The sequence below is a fragment of the Mirounga angustirostris genome, unplaced genomic scaffold (genome assembly GCF_029215605.1).
Source record: "Mirounga angustirostris isolate CCGP_5_RB_7025 unplaced genomic scaffold, mMirAng1.0.hap1 SCAF_2, whole genome shotgun sequence".
NCBI classification, from domain to species: domain Eukaryota; kingdom Metazoa; phylum Chordata; class Mammalia; order Carnivora; family Phocidae; genus Mirounga; species Mirounga angustirostris.
In genome coordinates this window covers 61,564,084-61,583,258 of record NW_026991710.1, presented here as the reverse complement: position 1 = coordinate 61,583,258, position 19,175 = coordinate 61,564,084, and the positions used below count along the sequence as shown (strand labels likewise).

At 36.7% G+C, this 19,175-nt stretch overlaps 2 protein-coding genes across 5 annotated transcripts in view; one reads left to right on the top strand and one right to left on the bottom strand.

The window, feature by feature from the left end:
* The window catches only part of SEPTIN11 (septin 11), a 138,936-nt gene that overhangs the window by 23,310 nt on the left and 96,451 nt on the right, over nt 1–19,175 (bottom strand). The window lies entirely within an intron of this gene.
* The window catches only part of CCNI (cyclin I), a 33,402-nt gene that overhangs the window by 12,085 nt on the left and 2,142 nt on the right, over nt 1–19,175 (top strand). For all 4 annotated transcript variants that reach the window (XM_064584660.1, XM_045880946.3, XM_064584658.1 and 1 more), the window contains 4 exons: nt 9,837–9,965; nt 12,808–12,882; nt 13,038–13,178; nt 13,448–13,678. In XM_064584660.1, the coding sequence (XP_064440730.1) occupies nt 9,837–9,965; nt 12,808–12,882; nt 13,038–13,178; nt 13,448–13,678 (576 nt within the window). The remainder of the gene's footprint in view (nt 1–9,836; nt 9,966–12,807; nt 12,883–13,037; nt 13,179–13,447; nt 13,679–19,175) is intronic.

Sequence of the window (19,175 nt, the reverse complement as noted above, 5' to 3'; positions counted from 1 at the left end):
TTTTGTTGATGGTTGTTAGTGTCATCTTGTGCATGTCTCAGTGAACATACGTGCATGTTTTTTTGAATATATTTTTAGGGATGGAATTGTTAGAACCTAGAATATGTGTATATCAGTTTTAGTAGATAACCACCAATTGTTACAAAGTTGTTATACCACTATTATGTCACATTTTTTGTGGGGTTTTTTGTTTTGTTTTGTTTTTACCCCTTCTAGCAGAGTATGAAAATCCTAAGTTGCTCTCCATCCTTGTCAGTCCTTGGTATTATCTTTTCATTTTAGTTATTCTGGTGAGTGTATTATAGTATCACATTGGGTTTAATCTGCTTTTCTTTAATAACTAATGAAGTTCAGCTTTTCATGTGTTTTTTGGCCATTAGATTTACTTTTTTGGTGAAATGTCTATTCAGATCTTTAATCTGGGTTTCTACTGAATTGTCTTTTTTGTTAATTGTTTTTTAAGAGTTCTCTCTTTTGCAGACTATGTATTACAGATGTCTTCAACTCTTTGTGTTGAACTTTGATCAGTAGAAGTTCTTTATTTTTAATGACCCAAGTTATCAAAATTTTTTTGCTTTTTTAAAGAAATGTTAATGTAATGAAGATATTCTCTTGCATTTTCTTCTGCAAAGTTGATTGTTTTACCCTTCACATTTAGATCTACATTCCAGTTGGGATTTTTTGGGGGACAGGGTATGGTGTGAAGTAGGAGTCCATCATTTTATTCCATATAGAGAACCAGCACCATTTATTAAAAAGACACTTTTCCCTACTTCCCTGCACTTTTGTTATAAATTAAGTGACTACTGTAGGCCTGTGAATATATTTGTGTGTCTCTTTCTTGCCTCTTTTCTTGTCATTGGTCCATTTGCTGCTCTTTAAATACCACACTGCCGTAATTATTATAGCATTATAGTAAGTGTTTGGTGGCATACATTTTGTTCTTTTTTTCAAGATTGTCTTGGCTATTCTTAGCCCTTCGCTCTTCCATATATATTTTAAAATATGCTTGTCAATTAAAAAAAATGGGGATTATGAATCTGTCAATTTGGGGAGAATTGACATGCTTATAATAGGAGTCTTCCAATTCATGAATGTAGAATATTTCTCCATTTTGTTTAAAGTTGGTCTTCAATATCTTTTTTTTTTTTTTTTTTTAAGATTTTATTTATTTATTTGAGAGAGGGAGAGGGACAAGCAGTCCCTCTGAGTTTGGAGCCCAATGTGGGGCTTGATTCCACAACCCTAAGATCATGACCTGAGCCGATATCAAGAGTCAGACACTTAACTGAGCCACCGAGGGGCCCTGGTCTTCAGTTTCATTTAATAATATTTGGTAGTTTAGGTTTATTCCTAGATACTTGAGTCTGGTTGAGGCTATTACAAATGGTATTTTAGATTTTTCTTTTCTTTTTTTTTTTTTGATATGCTGTTTCTAGAAACTGGTATATGGAAATAAAATGGATTTTTATATATTGACTATACTAAATTCACTTCCAGAGTCTTTTGGATTTTCTGTATATTATACATAGACATGTTAACTGTGAATAATCATGGTTTTATTTCTTTCTATCCAGTTCTTAATACTTTTTATTTTTCTTGTTTTATAGAATTAGCTAGGGCCTCCAGAACCCCATTGAATATAAATGATGGTAGCAGGTGTCCTTGTCTCAGTTTTAGTTTGAGGGGAAAGTTTTCAGTATTTCACCATTAAGTATAATATTTGTTATATATTTCTTAGATCATCTTTATCAGATTAAGAAGATTATCTGCCTTAGTTTGTCAAGAGATTTTTTTATAAATAGGTGTTAAATATTTTTTACATCAGTGGATTTTGTTAACATTTTGCTTAGGATTTTTGCATTTATGTTTATGGGTGAGATTGGTTTGTAATGCGTTTTGTCAGGTTTTCATAATAAAGTATGCTGGCTTTGTAAAATGAATTAGGAAATGTTCCTGCTTTTTTAAAAGTACTCTCAGTTTGTTTGGGTTGTTATTTCTTTCTTAAGTGTAAGAAGGTTCCACTGGGAGCCTAGAGATTTATTTATGGGAAAATAATAATTCATTTTCTTTGGTAAATGTGAGACTAATCAGGTCTTCATTTATTTCAGTTTCAGTAAATTGTGTTTTTCAAGGAATTTATTTCATCTAAATTGTCAAATTATTTCTGTAAAGTTATTTATGATACCTTTTTAACATCAAAAGGTTCATAGCGATGTTCCTTTTTTCATTTCCTTAGTTGGTGATTTGTGCTTTCTTTCCTTTTTTTTTTTTTTTTAAGATTTTATTTATTTATTTGACAGAGACAGAGAGAGATAGCGAGAGCAGGAACACAAGCAGGGAGAGTGGGAGAGGGAGAAGCAGGCTTCCTGCCGAGCAGGGAGCCCGATGTGGGACTCGATCCCAGGACCCTGGGATCATGACCTGAGCCGAAGGCAAGACGCTCAACGACTGAGCCACCTAGGCACCCTGTGCTTTCTTTCTTGATCCATCTTTCTAGAGGTTTGTCAGTTAGTCTTTTAGCTCTGTTGATTTTCCCTATTGCATGTTTGGTTTTTGTTTTGTTTTGTTTTTTTAAGATTTTATTTATTTATTTGAGACAGAGAGAATGAGAGGGAGGAGGGTCAGAGGGAGAAGCAGACCCCCTGCCGAGCAGGGAGCCCGATGCGGGACTCGTTCCCGGGACTCCAGGATCATGACCTGAGCCGAAGGCAGTCGCTTAACCAACTGAGCCACCCAGGCGCCCCTCATGTTTGGTTTTTTTAAGTTTTGTTCTTATTTTAATTATCTGCTTCTGTTTACTTTGTGTAATTTGCTTTTTTTTTATTTTGAGTTAGATGCTTAAATAATTGATTTTCCACTTGTTCTTGTATCTTTTTTTTTAACTTTTTTTTTTAAGATTTTATTTATTTATTTATTTGAGAGAGAGAGAGAGAGTGAGAGAGAGAGCGCAAGAGGGGGTAGGGTTAGAGGGAGAACCAGACTCCCCGCCAAGCAGGGAGCCCCATGTGGGACTCGATCCCGGGACTCCGGGATCATGACCTGAGCCGAAGGCAGTCGCTTAACCGACTGAGCCACCCAGGCGCCCTTGTATCTTATTTTTTTAAAGATTTTATTTGAGAGAGCACAAATGGGGGTGGTAGAGGCGGGAAGAGGCAGAGGGAAAGGGAGGAGAAGCAGATTCCCTGCTGAGCAGGGAGCCCGATGCGGGGGCTCTATCCCAGGACCCTGGGATCATGACCTGAGCCGAAGGCAGGTGCTTAACCGAATGAGCCACCCAGGCGCCCCTGTTCTTGTATTTAAATATATACATTTAAAACTAAGTTTTCCTCAAAGCATAGTTATCCAACCATGTCTGATTTGTTGTTGAATCCACATATTGGGTTCTTAATTTCAGTTACTATATTTTTCAGTTCTAGTATTTCCTTTTAGATTTTTTTAATAGGTATCATTTCTCTACTGAAATTCTTCATCTTTTCATCTCTTCCTACTTTTCCTCTATTGTATATTAAGTCCTTTTCTGATAATTCAAAGTTCTAGGTCTTTTTGTTGCTTCCCTTTCTTTTTTCTCTTGGTTTTTGGTCACTTAGTTCTATTGTCATGCCTGGTTAATATTTTTAATAGGTTAATTTTAATTTCAATATAGTTAACTTACAGTATTATATTAGATTCGGGTACATAATATAGTGATTCAACAATTCTATTCATTACTCACTGCTCATCATGATAAGTGTACTCTTAATCCCCTTCACCTATTTCACCCATCCCCCCACCAGCCTCCCCCCAGTGATCATCAGTTCTCTATAATTAAGAGTCTGTTTCTTGGTTTGTGTCCAATTTTTCCCCCTTTGTTTGTTTGTTTTGTTTCTTAAATTCCATGTATGCGTGAAATCATATGGTATATGTCTTCCTCTGACTGACTTATTTTGCTTAGCATTATACTATCTAGCATGCCCAGTAATTTTTAATTGAATGCTGAACACTATGAAAAATTGTAAAGGTTCTAGACGTTATGTTGCTGAAGAAGGGTTCAGTCTTCCTTTGGTAGCAACTGTGTAGGAGATTAATCACTTTATTTTATTTATTTATTTTTTAATTTTATTTATTTATTTGACAGAGAGAGAGAGAACACAAGCAGGGGAAGCAGCAGAAGGAGAGGGAGAAACAGGCTGTCCACTAAGCAGGGAGCCCAATGTGGGGCTCGATCCCAGGACACCCTGGGATCATGACCTGAGCTGAAGGCAGATGCTCAACTGACTGAGCCACCCAGGTGCCCCGGAGATGAATCACTTTAACCCAGTGAGAGATGATGCTGGTGGGAGTCTGGGCTGCGGTTGGGTATGGCTTCATCTGCCTCGGTGTGCCCCATCTCCTAGAGTGTAGTCAAGGATTCCACCTGAGAACTTGGGAGGGTGCTGAAGGGTGCTGAACTCCTTCTTGCTTTTCAGAGGCTTTTGCTTAGCTTCTTACATCCCTGTCCTTCCCTCCTTCAGAACTTCATTCAGAAAATTTCATTCCAAAATTACGGGGAAAATCAGCCAAGTGTCACATTCAGTTCTCTGACCCTTCCTTTCCCCACTTGGCTCCTTAAGTCTCCAAATTTTGTCTCTAGCCCTATAAAAGTCTCACAGCTCTGTAGGTTTCTTTGCCCTTACTCTCAGCCTCTTGCCATACTCAAGAGGATGGGCAAATGCCCTGAAGGAAAAGCTACTACAGAATATTGACGACTCCTCATTACAGGTTTCCCCCAGTATTGGAAAGTAGAGCATTCCTGTGAAAACTTTGGTAAGCTGAAATGGTGTAAAGCAAAGAAGCAGTTACCATTAATTTATAAGGGAAATTTTTTGAGTGTTCCCAGACCCTCTCTTTGGCTTTTCTGCTATCTGAGGACACATCTTGCTAACACATGGGCAAAATAAATCAAGATAAAGCCCTGGTGCTCACAGACACAGTTCAAAGCTTGATGGCTGAGGTGCTGGTTGTGGTTTGGGGGAAGGAGATGGGTAGTACCAGTTTGCTGCTCTGGGTATGCCACTGTCTCTGTAACAGCTTGCTGCAAAACGAATGCTGAATGCTATTTTTACTTTTTGGCTTTTTTCGTAAAAGTGAAAATCTTTGGACTTTTTCAGGTACTAAGGTAGGTTTTTAGTAAAAGCTAAGTGACGTAACATGTACTTTTGAAATTGGGGGATACTTGTACCTCTTTTCCAGAATCTTGGTTCTGCAAAGCCTGGTTGTCCTAGCAGTTTTGATGACTTCAAAACAAGTGGTGGTGGTGGTTGTGGTTAATAGCTTTTCTGGTTCTCAGCTGGAGTGTAGGTTGCTACCTACTCTATCACAGCCAAAAGCAGAAATGTAATTTTTTTAAAATGTTGAACTTTACAGGTGTGACAAGAGAGGCTGTGGGAGCACAGGAAGGTACTTAGCCCAACTAGAGTTATTAGGAAAAGTGTGGTGAGGAGTGACCATTGAAATAACTCTTGAAGGATAAATAATACGGTAGGTAAAAGGGGGGGGTGTGTACCGGCCAGAGGGAACAGTATGAACAGAGAAGTGATGTAATAAAATAGCATAGCAGGAACAAGGAAGCACCATAAATACAAGTACTGCTCTTACAGTATGAATTTTAAGGCAGAAAATGATGGAAGGTGAGTGAGGCTAGAGAGGTAGGTCATGCGGATTTGTACGCCACACCTGGGGGCTTGTACTTACTCTTTTAGGTAATGGTGAGCCTTTTAGAGTTTAAAGCTAGAGAGGATTTGTATTTTAATGATCAGAATAGTGGCATGTGGAATACAAAACCCTGTGTTTTACCAGATTGAATCAATCCATTCTAAATTCTCTTGAGGATTAGTTAGTTGTTCAACTTACTGACCTGGCTTAACCCTATTTGAGGAATCCATGTAAAAGAAAACAGATCCCTTGCCCAGGAAGTACTTTCTAGGGTGGGCAGGCAGTTCTGCTTTCCTTTCTTGCTCCCGTCCTTCCTTCTGAATTGGATCACTTAGACACAGAACTTCATTTTTGTAATGCTATCCCGATAAAATTACTGTTTAGTACATGTTTGAATTGATTTGAAAAAGTGATCTTCGTATGACTTCCCTAAGAGTGAGTCTTAAATTATTAACTTTTGTGGGGTTTTTTTCTTGCTGCTGTTGTTGTTATTAGTTTTGACTAGTGATGATAATACTAGCCATGCAGGAATGCTTTCTTGACCCTATTCCCATATTTCAATATAAGGTATAAAGTCCAAAGATTTGTCGTGATCTCTTTCATAACTAGTTGTATTATAATTGGTTTAAAATAATTATTTGTATGTAGTATTTTGTAAATTTGTTTTTTTCTGGCATCATTAGAGCATCAGGCATTTTTAGAAGTGGGAAAGAACAAAACTAGTATTTGAGTGCCTTTTGCATTCTATGTGCTTTCTAAAAGTTGGCTCATTTAGTTATAACCATGATATGGAAATCTCTATGTAACTGTGTTCCCTATGCTACGTACTATTATAGCACATTATGTCCAACTTTTGTGGCACTTCTTACAATTATATGTTTGTCATTTGTTTAATGTCAGACACCAAATAGGCACATTATATATAATTTGTCATTTAGGGATCTTTTTCTCCTCCATCCCCACTGTATGGATCTCTGAGCTGAAGGTAGAATTAATGGTGTTTTTGTTCCTCATTACTACTCTGGATCATTGTTTTTTCACCTCCTTCAAGCCTCCCCAGTTTCATCAGATTCTGTCACCATCTGTTTCTCCTTGTGTGAATGTATTTCCTTATCATTGATTTGTTTGGATGGATGGCTTAACATTACTTTTTTTTTTTTTTTTTAAAGATTATGTATTTGTTTGAGAGAGAGCACACAAGCTGGCAGAGGGGCAGAGGGAGAGGGAGAAACAGGCTTCCCGCTGAGCAGGGAGCCCAATGCGGGGCTCGATCCCAGGACCCCGGGATCATGACCTGGGCCGAAGGCAGACGCTTAACCGACTGAGCCACCCAGTCGCCTTCTCTTTGTGTGAACGTATTTCCTTATCATTGATTTGTTTGGATGGATGGCTTTTAACACTACTTTTCTGTTTGTTTTGGCATTTTAGATAAAAGCTCGTCTTGGTAGGAATTTAGTTTCTCTTGAATGCTTAACTCTCTTCATTTAGAAATATTGTGACTGCCTTCACTTTGTTCCCAGGGACCTTTAGGAGCCCCCAGTCCAGAACTAGATCTTAAGGTAGCAGCTCAGGGCTCTATGGAAAATGATTTATTATTGAACCAATGACCATGCTAATAGCTCTTTGACTCAAGGCCTAGTTGTCAGTTTGTGTCTGCTTCCTCTCACTTTTCTTGAGAAGCCACAGCTCCAGATGATGTTTTGCCACCTTTTTCAGACTCTTTTTGTGAGAGAGAGAATTCAGCTCCTGGCTCTAATAGCCTAACTCCAGTTTCCTCTGTCATGTTGGACAATAGTCTCTGCAGGACATATATTCCCTTGCTACTCCGTGCACCCAGAACTTGTCAAGCCCACAGCTTCAGTTTGTGAACTGCCTATGTTTTTTTTCGATCAATGGAATTACACCACTGATTCTCAGAGTATTCCATTTCTAGCAGTCTTTTTCACCCACCTTGATTTTATTTGCAAGTCAGAAGAGCTTGACAATAAGTTATTTCCTCCAGGTTGACATTATTCCTATGCTTTAAAGTTCACAGGCTTGAGGTGCCTGGGTGGCTCAGATGGTTGAGCGTCTGCCTTCGGCTCAGATCCTGATCCCAGGGTCCTGGGATTGAGCCCCACATCGGGCTCCTGGCTCGGCAGGGAGCCTGCTTCTCCCTCTCCCTCTCCCTCTCCCTCTGTCTCGCCCCCACTCATGCTCTCTCTCTCTATCTCTGTGTCTCAAATGAATAAATAAAATCTTTAAAAAAAAAAAGTTCACAGCCTTAAAAAAACATAGCTCTTTTCCATGTCTTTAACATGATCATATCCTCTCCTCAATTTTTACCTTTTAAGAAACAAGTTTCTTGCTATCTCCTATGAGAAGCTTTCATTCTACTTCCATATGGGACCAAGTGCCCTTCCAGTGTATTCCCTTAGCACCCTGTGCATACCTCTCTTTTACACTAAACATAGTTGATTGACATTTTCTGATTGCCTCGCTATGAGACTTTAAGTTTAGAAGTTTAAACAGGGAGCTTTTTTTTATTCATCATTATCCCAGGACCTATCGTATGAGGCACCCTGAATATTATTAATATGTTATTAATATATTATTAATATGAACTGAATTAAATGTTTTGATTGTTCATAGTTTTAACACCAGCTTGGTGGTGAGATGTAAATGTGAGAGGTTGTAAACCATTTTTATCTCAATTTCTTGTCTGTATTTCTTGTGCAGTAGTCTAGGATCGGTCTTTATTTGACAAAAGGAATTGACTAGAAGGTGGATATATGGCAGTTAACCTTCTGAAATACCAGTTATAACTGAGTTTAGCTAGATGTAAAAATGTGTGATTAGTTGGTTTGGCCAACACTAAGAAACCCTTTACTATGTTGTGCCAAAATGAAAAGTGACACAGGAATTGGGAACAAAATGAGAAATTAGCTTGCCAATGCCATGGCAGAGATTATAATGAGCACTGAGTCACATATTTCTCACAACACTAAAGAAAGCCAAGAGGAAGAAGAGAAGAAATTCCAACTGAAATATCTGTTTGAGGAGATACATTATTAAGATATACAGCCCACCCTGCTTTCATGGCTCTTAATGTATCTCTCTGTGATATAGGAATTAATTTCATAAAATTGACCTAGAGTAATCAGGAAAGAGGTTTAAGCTATGGTCTCTCTACTTTCTAAGGAATGAGATAAATAATATATTTTAAAGGATTTCCATCTAAAATGGTTGTAATTACAAAGATGCAGTGCTTGGATTAAACCTTTACTTGTCTGGAACCCTCACTTATTGAAAATACTTTTTTCCACTAATCACAGAGTCATTTCTTTACTCTATTGTGTTTACCTGGTTGAAGTAGTTCTCATGGATCTGTTTCATTTATTATAAGTAGATTATTATTAGGTTTCTTTTATTTTGTATTTTTTTTAATAGTGCCTACAAAACTCAAGAGTAAAGATAGCTAAGTCATTATTGCATTAGAGTGTGTAGCTTCTAAAAATTAAGCCTGTACTCAGCAGTTTAAAATAATATGTAGGAAGCAATAATGTCATATGTTTGTATAATAATCTCTCCATTAGTAAATTAGTTCATGTGAATTTCCCCTTCAGTATTCTTCCATGATCTTTAAATGTATAATTCACCTATTGTCCCTGATATCTTTAATTTATTCCTGTTGACTTTAGATTTGTTTTTAATGGGCTGTCATTCTATTACCATATTCCATTTACATTTCCTAAGATGGTTTAATGGCTATTTGCTGCCTTAGAAAGAAATTCACTATATTTTCTTATTCTCTAGAACTGGGAAACTTAATTCCAAAACTACTGTCAGTTGATAATAGTGTTACCTAACCTTTAAAGTGTTATATTCTCTGGACACCTTTGTTTAATTAAAATATAGGTATATGGTGAGATGACACTGTGAAGATTTTATTTAATAAACAATGAGAATATTGGATGTTGATAAATTGCTATGACCAGTACATAATGTTTTATCTTTGTACATCTTAAGTTTGATAGATTTTGAGTAAACTTAAAAACATTTTTAACATATAAATGTATTCCATAGCATTTGCTAGTCTTTTAAGAGAGAATTCATTCTCGATAACTTGGAACCTCACTTGTTCTTTTTTATTTTTATTTTATCTTTTAATTGTTCCCTTGTAGAATGTTTCTCCATCCCAGAGAGATGAAGTGATTCAGTGGCTGGCCAAACTCAAGTACCAATTCAACCTTTACCCAGAAACATTTGCTCTGGCTAGCAGTCTTTTGGACAGGTTTTTAGCTACTGTAAAGGTAAATATTTTAGGATACACTTAAACACAGCCTCTTGTTTGATGGTGTATATACTAAACCAGGGGCAATTAGTAAATATTCTAGAAAGTGACAAGGAGTGAACAACCTTCTTGGACATGATCTATGTCCCTATAAGAAGGCATGATGTTTTCCATTATTGCTGTAAATTTTTAGAAATGTTTTGAATTGTATTCTGTAATTTTATTTTTGCTACCAGTATTCATAATATATACTTAACCTATGAAGTTTTTGATTTCCTGATTTTAATACAAACAGTGTACCATCAGCAGAATGTGTCGTCATCTTTTAACACGTTGGTGTACTAGATGTTATTGGTGAACTAGACTAGAAAAGTATAAGCCTATTACACATTTTTTTCTGTCACTACTTAGTTATTGACTATACTGTGTTGTGTTTTGAAAATATATAAATACTTTCCAGAGGCATGCATTTGGAATATAATAAGATGAACTGAGCATAAAATAAGTTTGGTATATTTTTGTTGAATGATAGTGTATAAAAATACATGAATAAATTTTATATTGTCTCTGTTGGTATAATATATCATTGGTTATATTATGTGAAATTGGTCATAGTAGGCCCTCAATGGATTTAAATCAGAAAGTTAGCATTTATTTAATGGCAAGGCATGAAAAAGTAGAAAAGCAATTCATTTGTTGTCATTTGTATGCCTAGGAATATGTAAGCTGGGGGAACTGTGAATTCAATGCTAAGGATACTGTACTCTTTGTTATTAAGTATGAAAAATAGAAGTCAAAGAATTATGGAGTGGAAGAATTTGGATGGCCACTCAGTTATCTTTTATGTTTCACACTTGTACTCTTAAGAGACTTAAAGAACCCTTAATTATAATGATACTAATTGCCTGAAATTTAGGTTCTCTGACATATCTACTTTTATTTCACTATCAAGGCCCCCCCTCCCATCCTCCGACTCTAGCTAACCGCCTTTTCACAGAGAAGGATGAGTTTAAGCTTAGTGTCCTTTCTTGGTTTTTATGTTCTTCACAAACTATTAATGACCTTAGTGTAGCTTCTGTCATAGAAAAAATTCTTACCTTATTATTAAACATTTTAAGCAGATTTGGGGAAGTTTCTGGATCAGTTAGAGAATTGCCAAGTATTCCATTTTTTTCATATTTCTTATTTAATGGGTCCTGTCATGTTACTAGCCTAAAATTCTCTTACTTAGATGGTTAATCTGTATTGAAACAATTAACCTAAAATGTAGTCGAAGTTTAAATAAAGGTACTTAAAGCAGACCATACAAGGCTGCAGCAGTGAATAGAGCCTCAATCCTAGCTGTGCAGAAGAAAGTGCTATGTAGCTCTTTAAAAGTATGGACCCTGAGCCCTGTCCCAGAGCTACTGAATCTGAATCCCTAGTTGGTAAGATCTGGATGTCTGTATTTAAAGAAGCAAAAACAACTGCACAAATGACTCTGGTGTACATCCAGGAATTAGAACTACTCTTTGTTGAAAAAAAAAAAAAAGATCATACTTGCTCTTGGGATTATTTTTACTATGAAATTGATTGGTGCCCTTGATTTAGGAGTTGCAGTGCCTACCTTCAGTTGTTAACTGTTGGGCTCTTCTTTGTAGTGAACTCTGATTACCTCAAGGATTTGACCTGTTGTATACTTGGGGAAATAAGGGATCCTGGAAAACTGTCTTAGCTACAAGATATGCCTTCACTTCCTATATCACTTGTGTGGTGTCCCTTCTGAGACATAATAGATAGACATCGTATTTTTGGAAGTGCTTTCTAAATCATAATGTCTGATTAATATTAATGATTAAATACAAATATTGATATTATTGAACCAGCTTTTATTTTTCATATAGGCAGAGGACTAGAAGGTTCCTAGACAGTATGCCACTTACACTGAGGCAGTGGTCACTGGTGTGTTTTTTAAATAAGTTACTTAATCAAGGCCACATCAGGTCATCAGAAGGTTTCCCTAATTTCACAGGAATGTAATATTTAAGTATAAAATAAATATCAAAACAGGTTTTCTTCGTGTTATGTAACTTATCTCTGTATCATTCAATGTAATTGGAGTTAATTGTTCTGGTTATTTAAAACTGGATTCTGATGCTGGGTTTGGCAAACCCTTATTCTAACAGTGAGGTAGAAAGTAGTCCTACCTTATCTTAGATAAGGAAAACAGGCAAATTCAAGCCTTCCTATGCATGTCAAACCGTTTAGAAAGTTTTTTCCTCCTACTAATTGATGATGAATTTAAGAGCCTTTCTTTCTCACCATGGAACTTGAATATATACTTGTTTTTGTGAACACTTAATTAGAAAATTTCTACTCCCCCGCTAACACCCTATAGTTTTTTTAAAGCATCTGGAATAGGTTTATAGTCTTTTTTATTTTATATTGCCTCTTTCTCTTTAATTCCCCTAACATCTAGTATGGTAGTATTACTGATATGACAGATAAAGAGAGTAAAACTAGCTTACAAAATACACACATGTATAAATAGATTTTTAATTTTTGGAATTTTATTTATTAAGTAAATTGTCTTCTAAGAGTAAATTCTTCTCTGCTAGATAGATATTTAACTTTGGCTAACTAGCATTGGTTCAACTTTTAACTATATAATATCTTAGTATTTTCATAAAATATAATTATGGCTAGGGTTGTGAAGTTAAAAGTTAGCCCTGGTCTTAGAAAGCAATTGGTGGGAATCAGATTAATTATTCCTTAGAATTTTGTGCATACTTGTCTGACGTGCATATCTAGTTTTTAAAAATAAACTCTTTTAACTTTCTAAAAACCACTGATGTTGCTTTTTTCCCTCTTCAAAATTATAGGCCCATCCAAAATACTTGAGTTGTATTGCAATCAGCTGTTTTTTCCTAGCTGCCAAGACTGTTGAGGAGGATGAGGTAAATATTCTCCTTTAAAAATTAGTTATGTCTCTTTCTTGAAAATTTCTCTCCATTTATTAACTTGCTTTCTGTTTACCAGAACAAAAACTGAAAATTAGTTTATTTTTGTTCTCTCCTCTTCACTCTGCCCCGTTCCGCTTTGTTTTGGACAGAGAATTCCAGTACTGAAGGTGTTGGCAAGAGACAGTTTCTGTGGATGTTCTTCATCTGAAATTCTGAGGATGGAGAGGATTATACTGGATAAGTTGAATTGGGATCTTCACACAGCTACACCATTGGATTTTCTTCACATTGTAAATACACCTAATGTCTCTTAGTTTTCTTAGTTTTCTATGGGAATATGTAGTCTTAGTAACTTAGGAAAGTAGAGTGCCCACTCATTTGTTGTGACTTTTAGAAAAAGAAAAATTAGAAATTAGGATATTATCCTATGTCAGATTTCATGAAGCTAAAATTACAAACTTAAGAAATTGAGTAATACCTGAGGTCACATCAATTTCTGTATATAATTTACCTAAAACTTTACGTAAAACTAGTATGATGTTCTTGTGGTTTTTTTCAGTTCCATGCCATTGCAGTGTCAACTAGGCCTCAGTTACTTTTCAGTTTGCCCAAACTGAGCCCCTCTCAACATTTGGCAGTCCTTACCAAGCAACTCCTTCACTGTATGGCCTGCAACCAACTTCTACAATTCAAAGGATCCATGCTTGCTCTGGCCATGGTTAGTTTGGAAATGGAGAAACTTATTCCTGATTGGCTTCCTCTTACAATTGAACTGCTTCAGAAAGCACAGGTAGGTGTCAGTCAAAGTAAGTGTCCATTTTAAGTTCATCTCTTACTGGGATACGTAAATGATTATAAAACTGAGAGACAGTCTAATCTTGTAATGGCAAACCACTTTGAAGAGGAGATAAGAGTAAAGTAATATACACTTTAAACTTATGAGCTAGGTGAACTTTTTTCTCTTATAAAGCTTAGATAGTATTTTCTTGCTTCTTTTCAACCCTTCTTCTAGGTTACTTAAAATCTTTTTTTTAAGAATCTTGAAAAATTAGTAAGATTCTCTATAATACATTGTCCTTTTGTTTTGTATTTAGAACCTTCCTAGCTACATTTGTAGGTTTCATCATAGTACTTCTTTCTATATTTCTACTTATTTTGTAAAAGATAAATTAAAAACAAATGGCAAGAATTTGCTTTTTAGACAAGCAGATAATTTGTTGGCTAGAAAGTGAAGTATTTGTACTAGACTTTGGCAAGTAGAAGCCATCTTTCTGAAAGAGGTTTTGTCCTGGTAGTTCCTATTATTGCCTAAGATTTTTCCATCACTTCTCTCTGCAAATTGGCATAAAATGTTATAGGCCAGTTAAATTTTTTATCCATTATCTATATAAAATGCAGGAGTTTGAATGGAGAAAATTCTCATTCAAATGGAAAGTTAGTAAAGGTGCTATATGTTAGCAACTACTTTGGATAAGCTTATTGGTTCTATTCATGTCACCAAATAGAATTTAAAAGTTTACATCTGCTGCAGACCATACCCTTCTGCCAAATGAGTCCATAAAAGACTTACAGATCTACTTTCCCTTTATATGTCCCTGTTTGTTCTTATTTGATGAAGTTATTCTGATTTATGTTATCGGATTTTATTTAGAGAAAAGATTTAAATTCTGAGCTTAAGTAATTACATCTTATAATAAAAAAGAGCTGCAGTTATCGAACTTATAAAACTTAGAATACTATAAAACAGAACAATACTTGAATTTGGTGTGTTATAAGATATGTCATAGATATGAACTGTAAAAGTTAGCAGACATGTAAGTACCTCAGTACTGCCTCTCAGCTCTGAGAATTTCAGACCCTAGTCTGTGAGAAGGATTGAGGGTCTTTTCATAAAAACGTTGATGATCAGAGCAATATATTAGCTAGAGGCCCATTCCTCTTCTGTGTTCTTTGTTCCACTGGTTTTAGCGTGGCTCGGCTTGCTCTACATCCCCGGGACAGGCATAGGATGTTGGTGGTAACACAGGCTGTTTCTCCTTTACAAGGGAGACATTTTCTTTTAATAGCATATCTTAGATTGTTATAATTGAGAAGTATTTCCATTGAAATAAATGCTATAGTGGAAATAATTCTAGGAGATAGTTGCTGTTTAGTGAGGATTTTTAGAAATTATCATAAACCACCATATAACAATAGTGTGGCACAGGAAATTTACTTTCCTACCTACAGTGTTGTTAAGTGAAATTGAATGTTAATCATTTACATTAGACTGTGAAGTGGGAGAATATGGATATTAATAGAAAACCTCTGCATTTCGTTTTCCATTTTTTTTATTGGAACAACGGACATGTTTAAATGCTCTGACTTGGTCTCTGTGCCTATTCCCAAAGCCAGTACAGAGAAAATTTGCTATATGAAGTGTTACTGTCACAAAGAAAGGACAGACTTTGAAGCATAAATAATAAGACTGTTGTAAATAGAATTTGTATTCTGTAGCTTTGAGAGCTTGTTCTCCACTAAAAAAATACTAGAGGATATGCTTATTCTCTTTCATGAGTCTTCTGGTGTTTTGGTGCTGTAAGAAGAATGTTCATTGAAATTTGTTCCCTTCTTATTGAAGGACTATTACAGACTTAGAATTTGAAGGAATCTTCTTAGAAATCATTTCATTCAACTCCTTTATTTTAAACCTGCAGTTCAGGGGACTTGGGACTTTATCAGAGACAACCAGGACTGCTTAGTAGAGAACCAGTGCTTTCCCATATACACCTTAAAGATTTAGTTTGGTGGTTTTCAGAGTTTCTTTTAGAACTAGAATCCTTCCCTTGACTCCAGCAAAATCTTGTACACACACAATCCCAGAATATAAAGTTAGAAAAGTAATACTTTCTAATATGTATTTGGGGCAGAGACCTGTTGGGTGCAGTCTTAATCCACATGGCCTCTTCCCTTTTGCAAGCTGTTTGGACGTAGTTTGGAAACCAGTGTTCAGTTCTCTTATACGAATAGTTATGGTCCACAAACATTTATTGAAAAATCTATGATCTAGGCACTGGTGAGTACAGTGATTGTAAAAAATGAAAAAAGGCCTCTGCCCCATATGGTATTCTAATTATAATGGAGAAGAGAGTTAAAAACAACACCACAGACTTTGGGACTTGGTCTTAACAGTTCTCTAAAACCAACTGGGACTGATAGCCAATATATGTGGCCCAAACCTGATGGATCCTGAGTCTTTAAGGCTCAGTGATGTCTCTGCTGTAAGTTCACCTGTGTTTAGGTGGGAATACCAGGTCTAATATCTTGTAGTTAGATGTGTAATAAGGCCATCAAATATTCCTCCTGGATTCTCGGTTCTAGTACAGGAAATTTTTGCAACGTATTGGTGAGATCATGCCAGAATTAACTTCTGCCATGTTTGCCCGTGTCCTTGTTTGAGAGGACTACCAGTGTCCATCAGAGACGTGCCATGTTGTAAGGGGGCCGCTCTCACTGGCTCTGCCTTTGTTCGCTCGGGACTGCAGACCAAGTACAGCGAGGGTTCCTGGTTTGAAAGGCAAGCCTTCCTCCTAGTCGCCTACCCCTGTTCTCTTAGCTCCCATGCTAACTGTTGGTCACCTTTCTGGAATGGCTCCCCTCTTTCTCTTATCCCTTCTTTCCTTGCTTGACATCTGTAGCTATACTCACATCTTTCTCTTTCTGACTAATGTGACCCACCTTGAGAATCTCAGGATATTAACTCTACTGACTGAGTGTGGTCATTTCCCTAGTCCCTAGCTAGACAGTCGTCAGAGCAGATGTTCTTGGCCGTGGTGTAGTTTAAAACTAGAGTGGAGACTTAGAGAAGCAGGCCTTCCCCACCAGGGTCTCCCAGTTCTTGAGGGTGCCTCAGGTCAGACTGCTGCAGCAGGTATTTTCAGTGCTTCGTGCTGCTTGCCTTACCTGGGGCCATCTGAACCTGTCATGTATGTCCTCTCCTGTGCCCCCTTCATCAGTAACCCATCTGCATGTCTGCCCTGCAGACTTCCCGTGCTTCCTGTTCCGCCTTCCTTGGTGAGCTGCATTACAGTGGTGTTTGTTTTTCTAAACCAATAATGGTAACCATTATTTGAAATTTGAGAAGATAGTCATAAAAAGTAACAATAAATGTCCTCTGAACATCCCGCAATTAGAATGAGTTCGTTTTAAATCTTTTGATAACAGTTTCGTTAGAGGACTTTTGTCTGGTGTCTGAAGTTGTAGTAATTCCAGTTGAGGTGCTTGTTCTGTTTCCTCCACTGGATCTCAACAAGGGTCACACTCGATTTGTTTACTTAGAACAAATTCAGGTAGTAGATTAGAAGGAATTTCTTTTGATGTGTTATTTTGGACCAAAGACTTAGTTGGATGGAAATAGAGTTCATATAGATGGTGTTGGTTTGATAATGTCTTTCTTGCCCTGTCATTTTCTAAACTAGAGTTGACTCTTCAACAGCACGGGTTTGAACTGCACCGCAGTACACGACTGCAAATGTGTTTTCTCTTCCTTATGGTTTCCTTAATAACATTTTCTTTTCTCTAGCTTTATTGTAAGTATATAATACATACAACATACAAAATATGTGTTAATTGACTGTTACTGGTTATTAATGAAGTTTTTGGGGAGTTGAAAATGAGATGCAGATTTCCGACTGTGGGAGTTGGCACCCCTAAATGCCCCGTGTTGTTAGGATCAGCTGTATAACTTCCTGTTAACTTTTTGCACAGAGAAAGATTATAGTGGCATAGTCTTCCTTTTACTTGAAATGTATGTCTTTTTTCAAACCAGCACCATCTGTGTGAACTCGACTTTGTAGAATTCTGCTGTGGCATTATGCCCAGTGACCAAGGCATTAGAATATCACAATATTCTAATATTTTACTTTTCTAGGCCCCCAAGTATTAGTCATTTGCTAAGGAACAGTTTGTTAGAGTAGGTACTTTTCAGAAATAATTTTTATACTCTAGCCTTTTTTTCGCTTCCCAATTTCGGTCTTTCACTTCTCTGACCTTTTACAAGCTTCTTGAAGTATTGACAAGGGTACCTATCTCCTGAAAGAGCTTTAAAGCCCTGTCCCTCTTCTGTGTTTTTTGTTTCCTTGTTTTTAGCATGGCTCAGCTTGTTCTGCATCCCTGGGACATGATAAGCCCTCGCCTACAGTTGTAAGCTTAATAGTTGGGGACTATCTTTAAGTATTATGAATTCTTTTAAGGGAAGAAAAGAAATTCTAAGACTAGCTAGTAGTATTTTACCCTTAGGGTGTTACCTAGTGTCTTTCAAACAAGGAAAAAAATTAGTGAACCAAATGGTAGAAATTAAAAATGGTCATTTCATTTTTGTGTATTGTTTCTGACAATTTTAGGCATTTTAACATTTGTACTGTGATGATAACATCTGCCTTTCATTCTTCTTTCCATTGATACTTTCCTGGGTAACAAGTAATGAATATTTTTAGAGATAAAAACAGTCTTGTGACCGGATGTGTTCGTTGTTCTTGCAGATCATGCTATTTTCCTTTATCTTCTCTGTGGTATTGCAGACAGTCATGTTGTGTACTGTAGGTTGTATGGGTATGAATAAGATGTGGTTAAGAAATGTCTAAAAATACTTATAAAATACACAAGACTGGAAAGTCATCCCTGATAGTTAATAGTCTAAGTGGGCTTCCTGGAGATGGCGGCATTTAGCCAGACCTGGCCGGAATAGGTTATATAATTTCAACAGGTAGAAATAGGATGAGCAGGGATAGAGTAAGAAAGGGAATGGAGAGCACAGTTTGGGATATGCCAGGAAATAAGGCTGAAAAAGGTTGGGGTTAGATTGTGAAGAGCCTTATACCAAGCTAAGGAGGTTAGCTTATTTCTGGTAGGCACTGGGGTGCAGCTAAAATATTTGAATAGGGGAGAAATGTATGTTGCTAGGGAAAGTAGGACAGAGAGACTGATTGTCCACAGGGAGGATTTTAAAAGCCTTTCATGTGTAGTCGTTGTGCTAGAAAAGAAACTTACGGAATAAAGATGAATACGATACAATGCCTGCCTTTTGGGGGCTTATAGTCTATAAAGGAAAAGCTAAATGGTTAAGTAGATTATTTTAATACAATGTGGTGTATGATGACAGGTTGACCAGGTTGACCAGAAACAGATGACCCTGGAATTTGGGTGTGGGGGCCAGGGAGAGTCAGGGGTGGCTTCAGAGAGAATACCTGAACTATCCTGAAGGATAAGAAGGAATTAGTGAAACCTCCAAATTAAACAAAAACATTTCT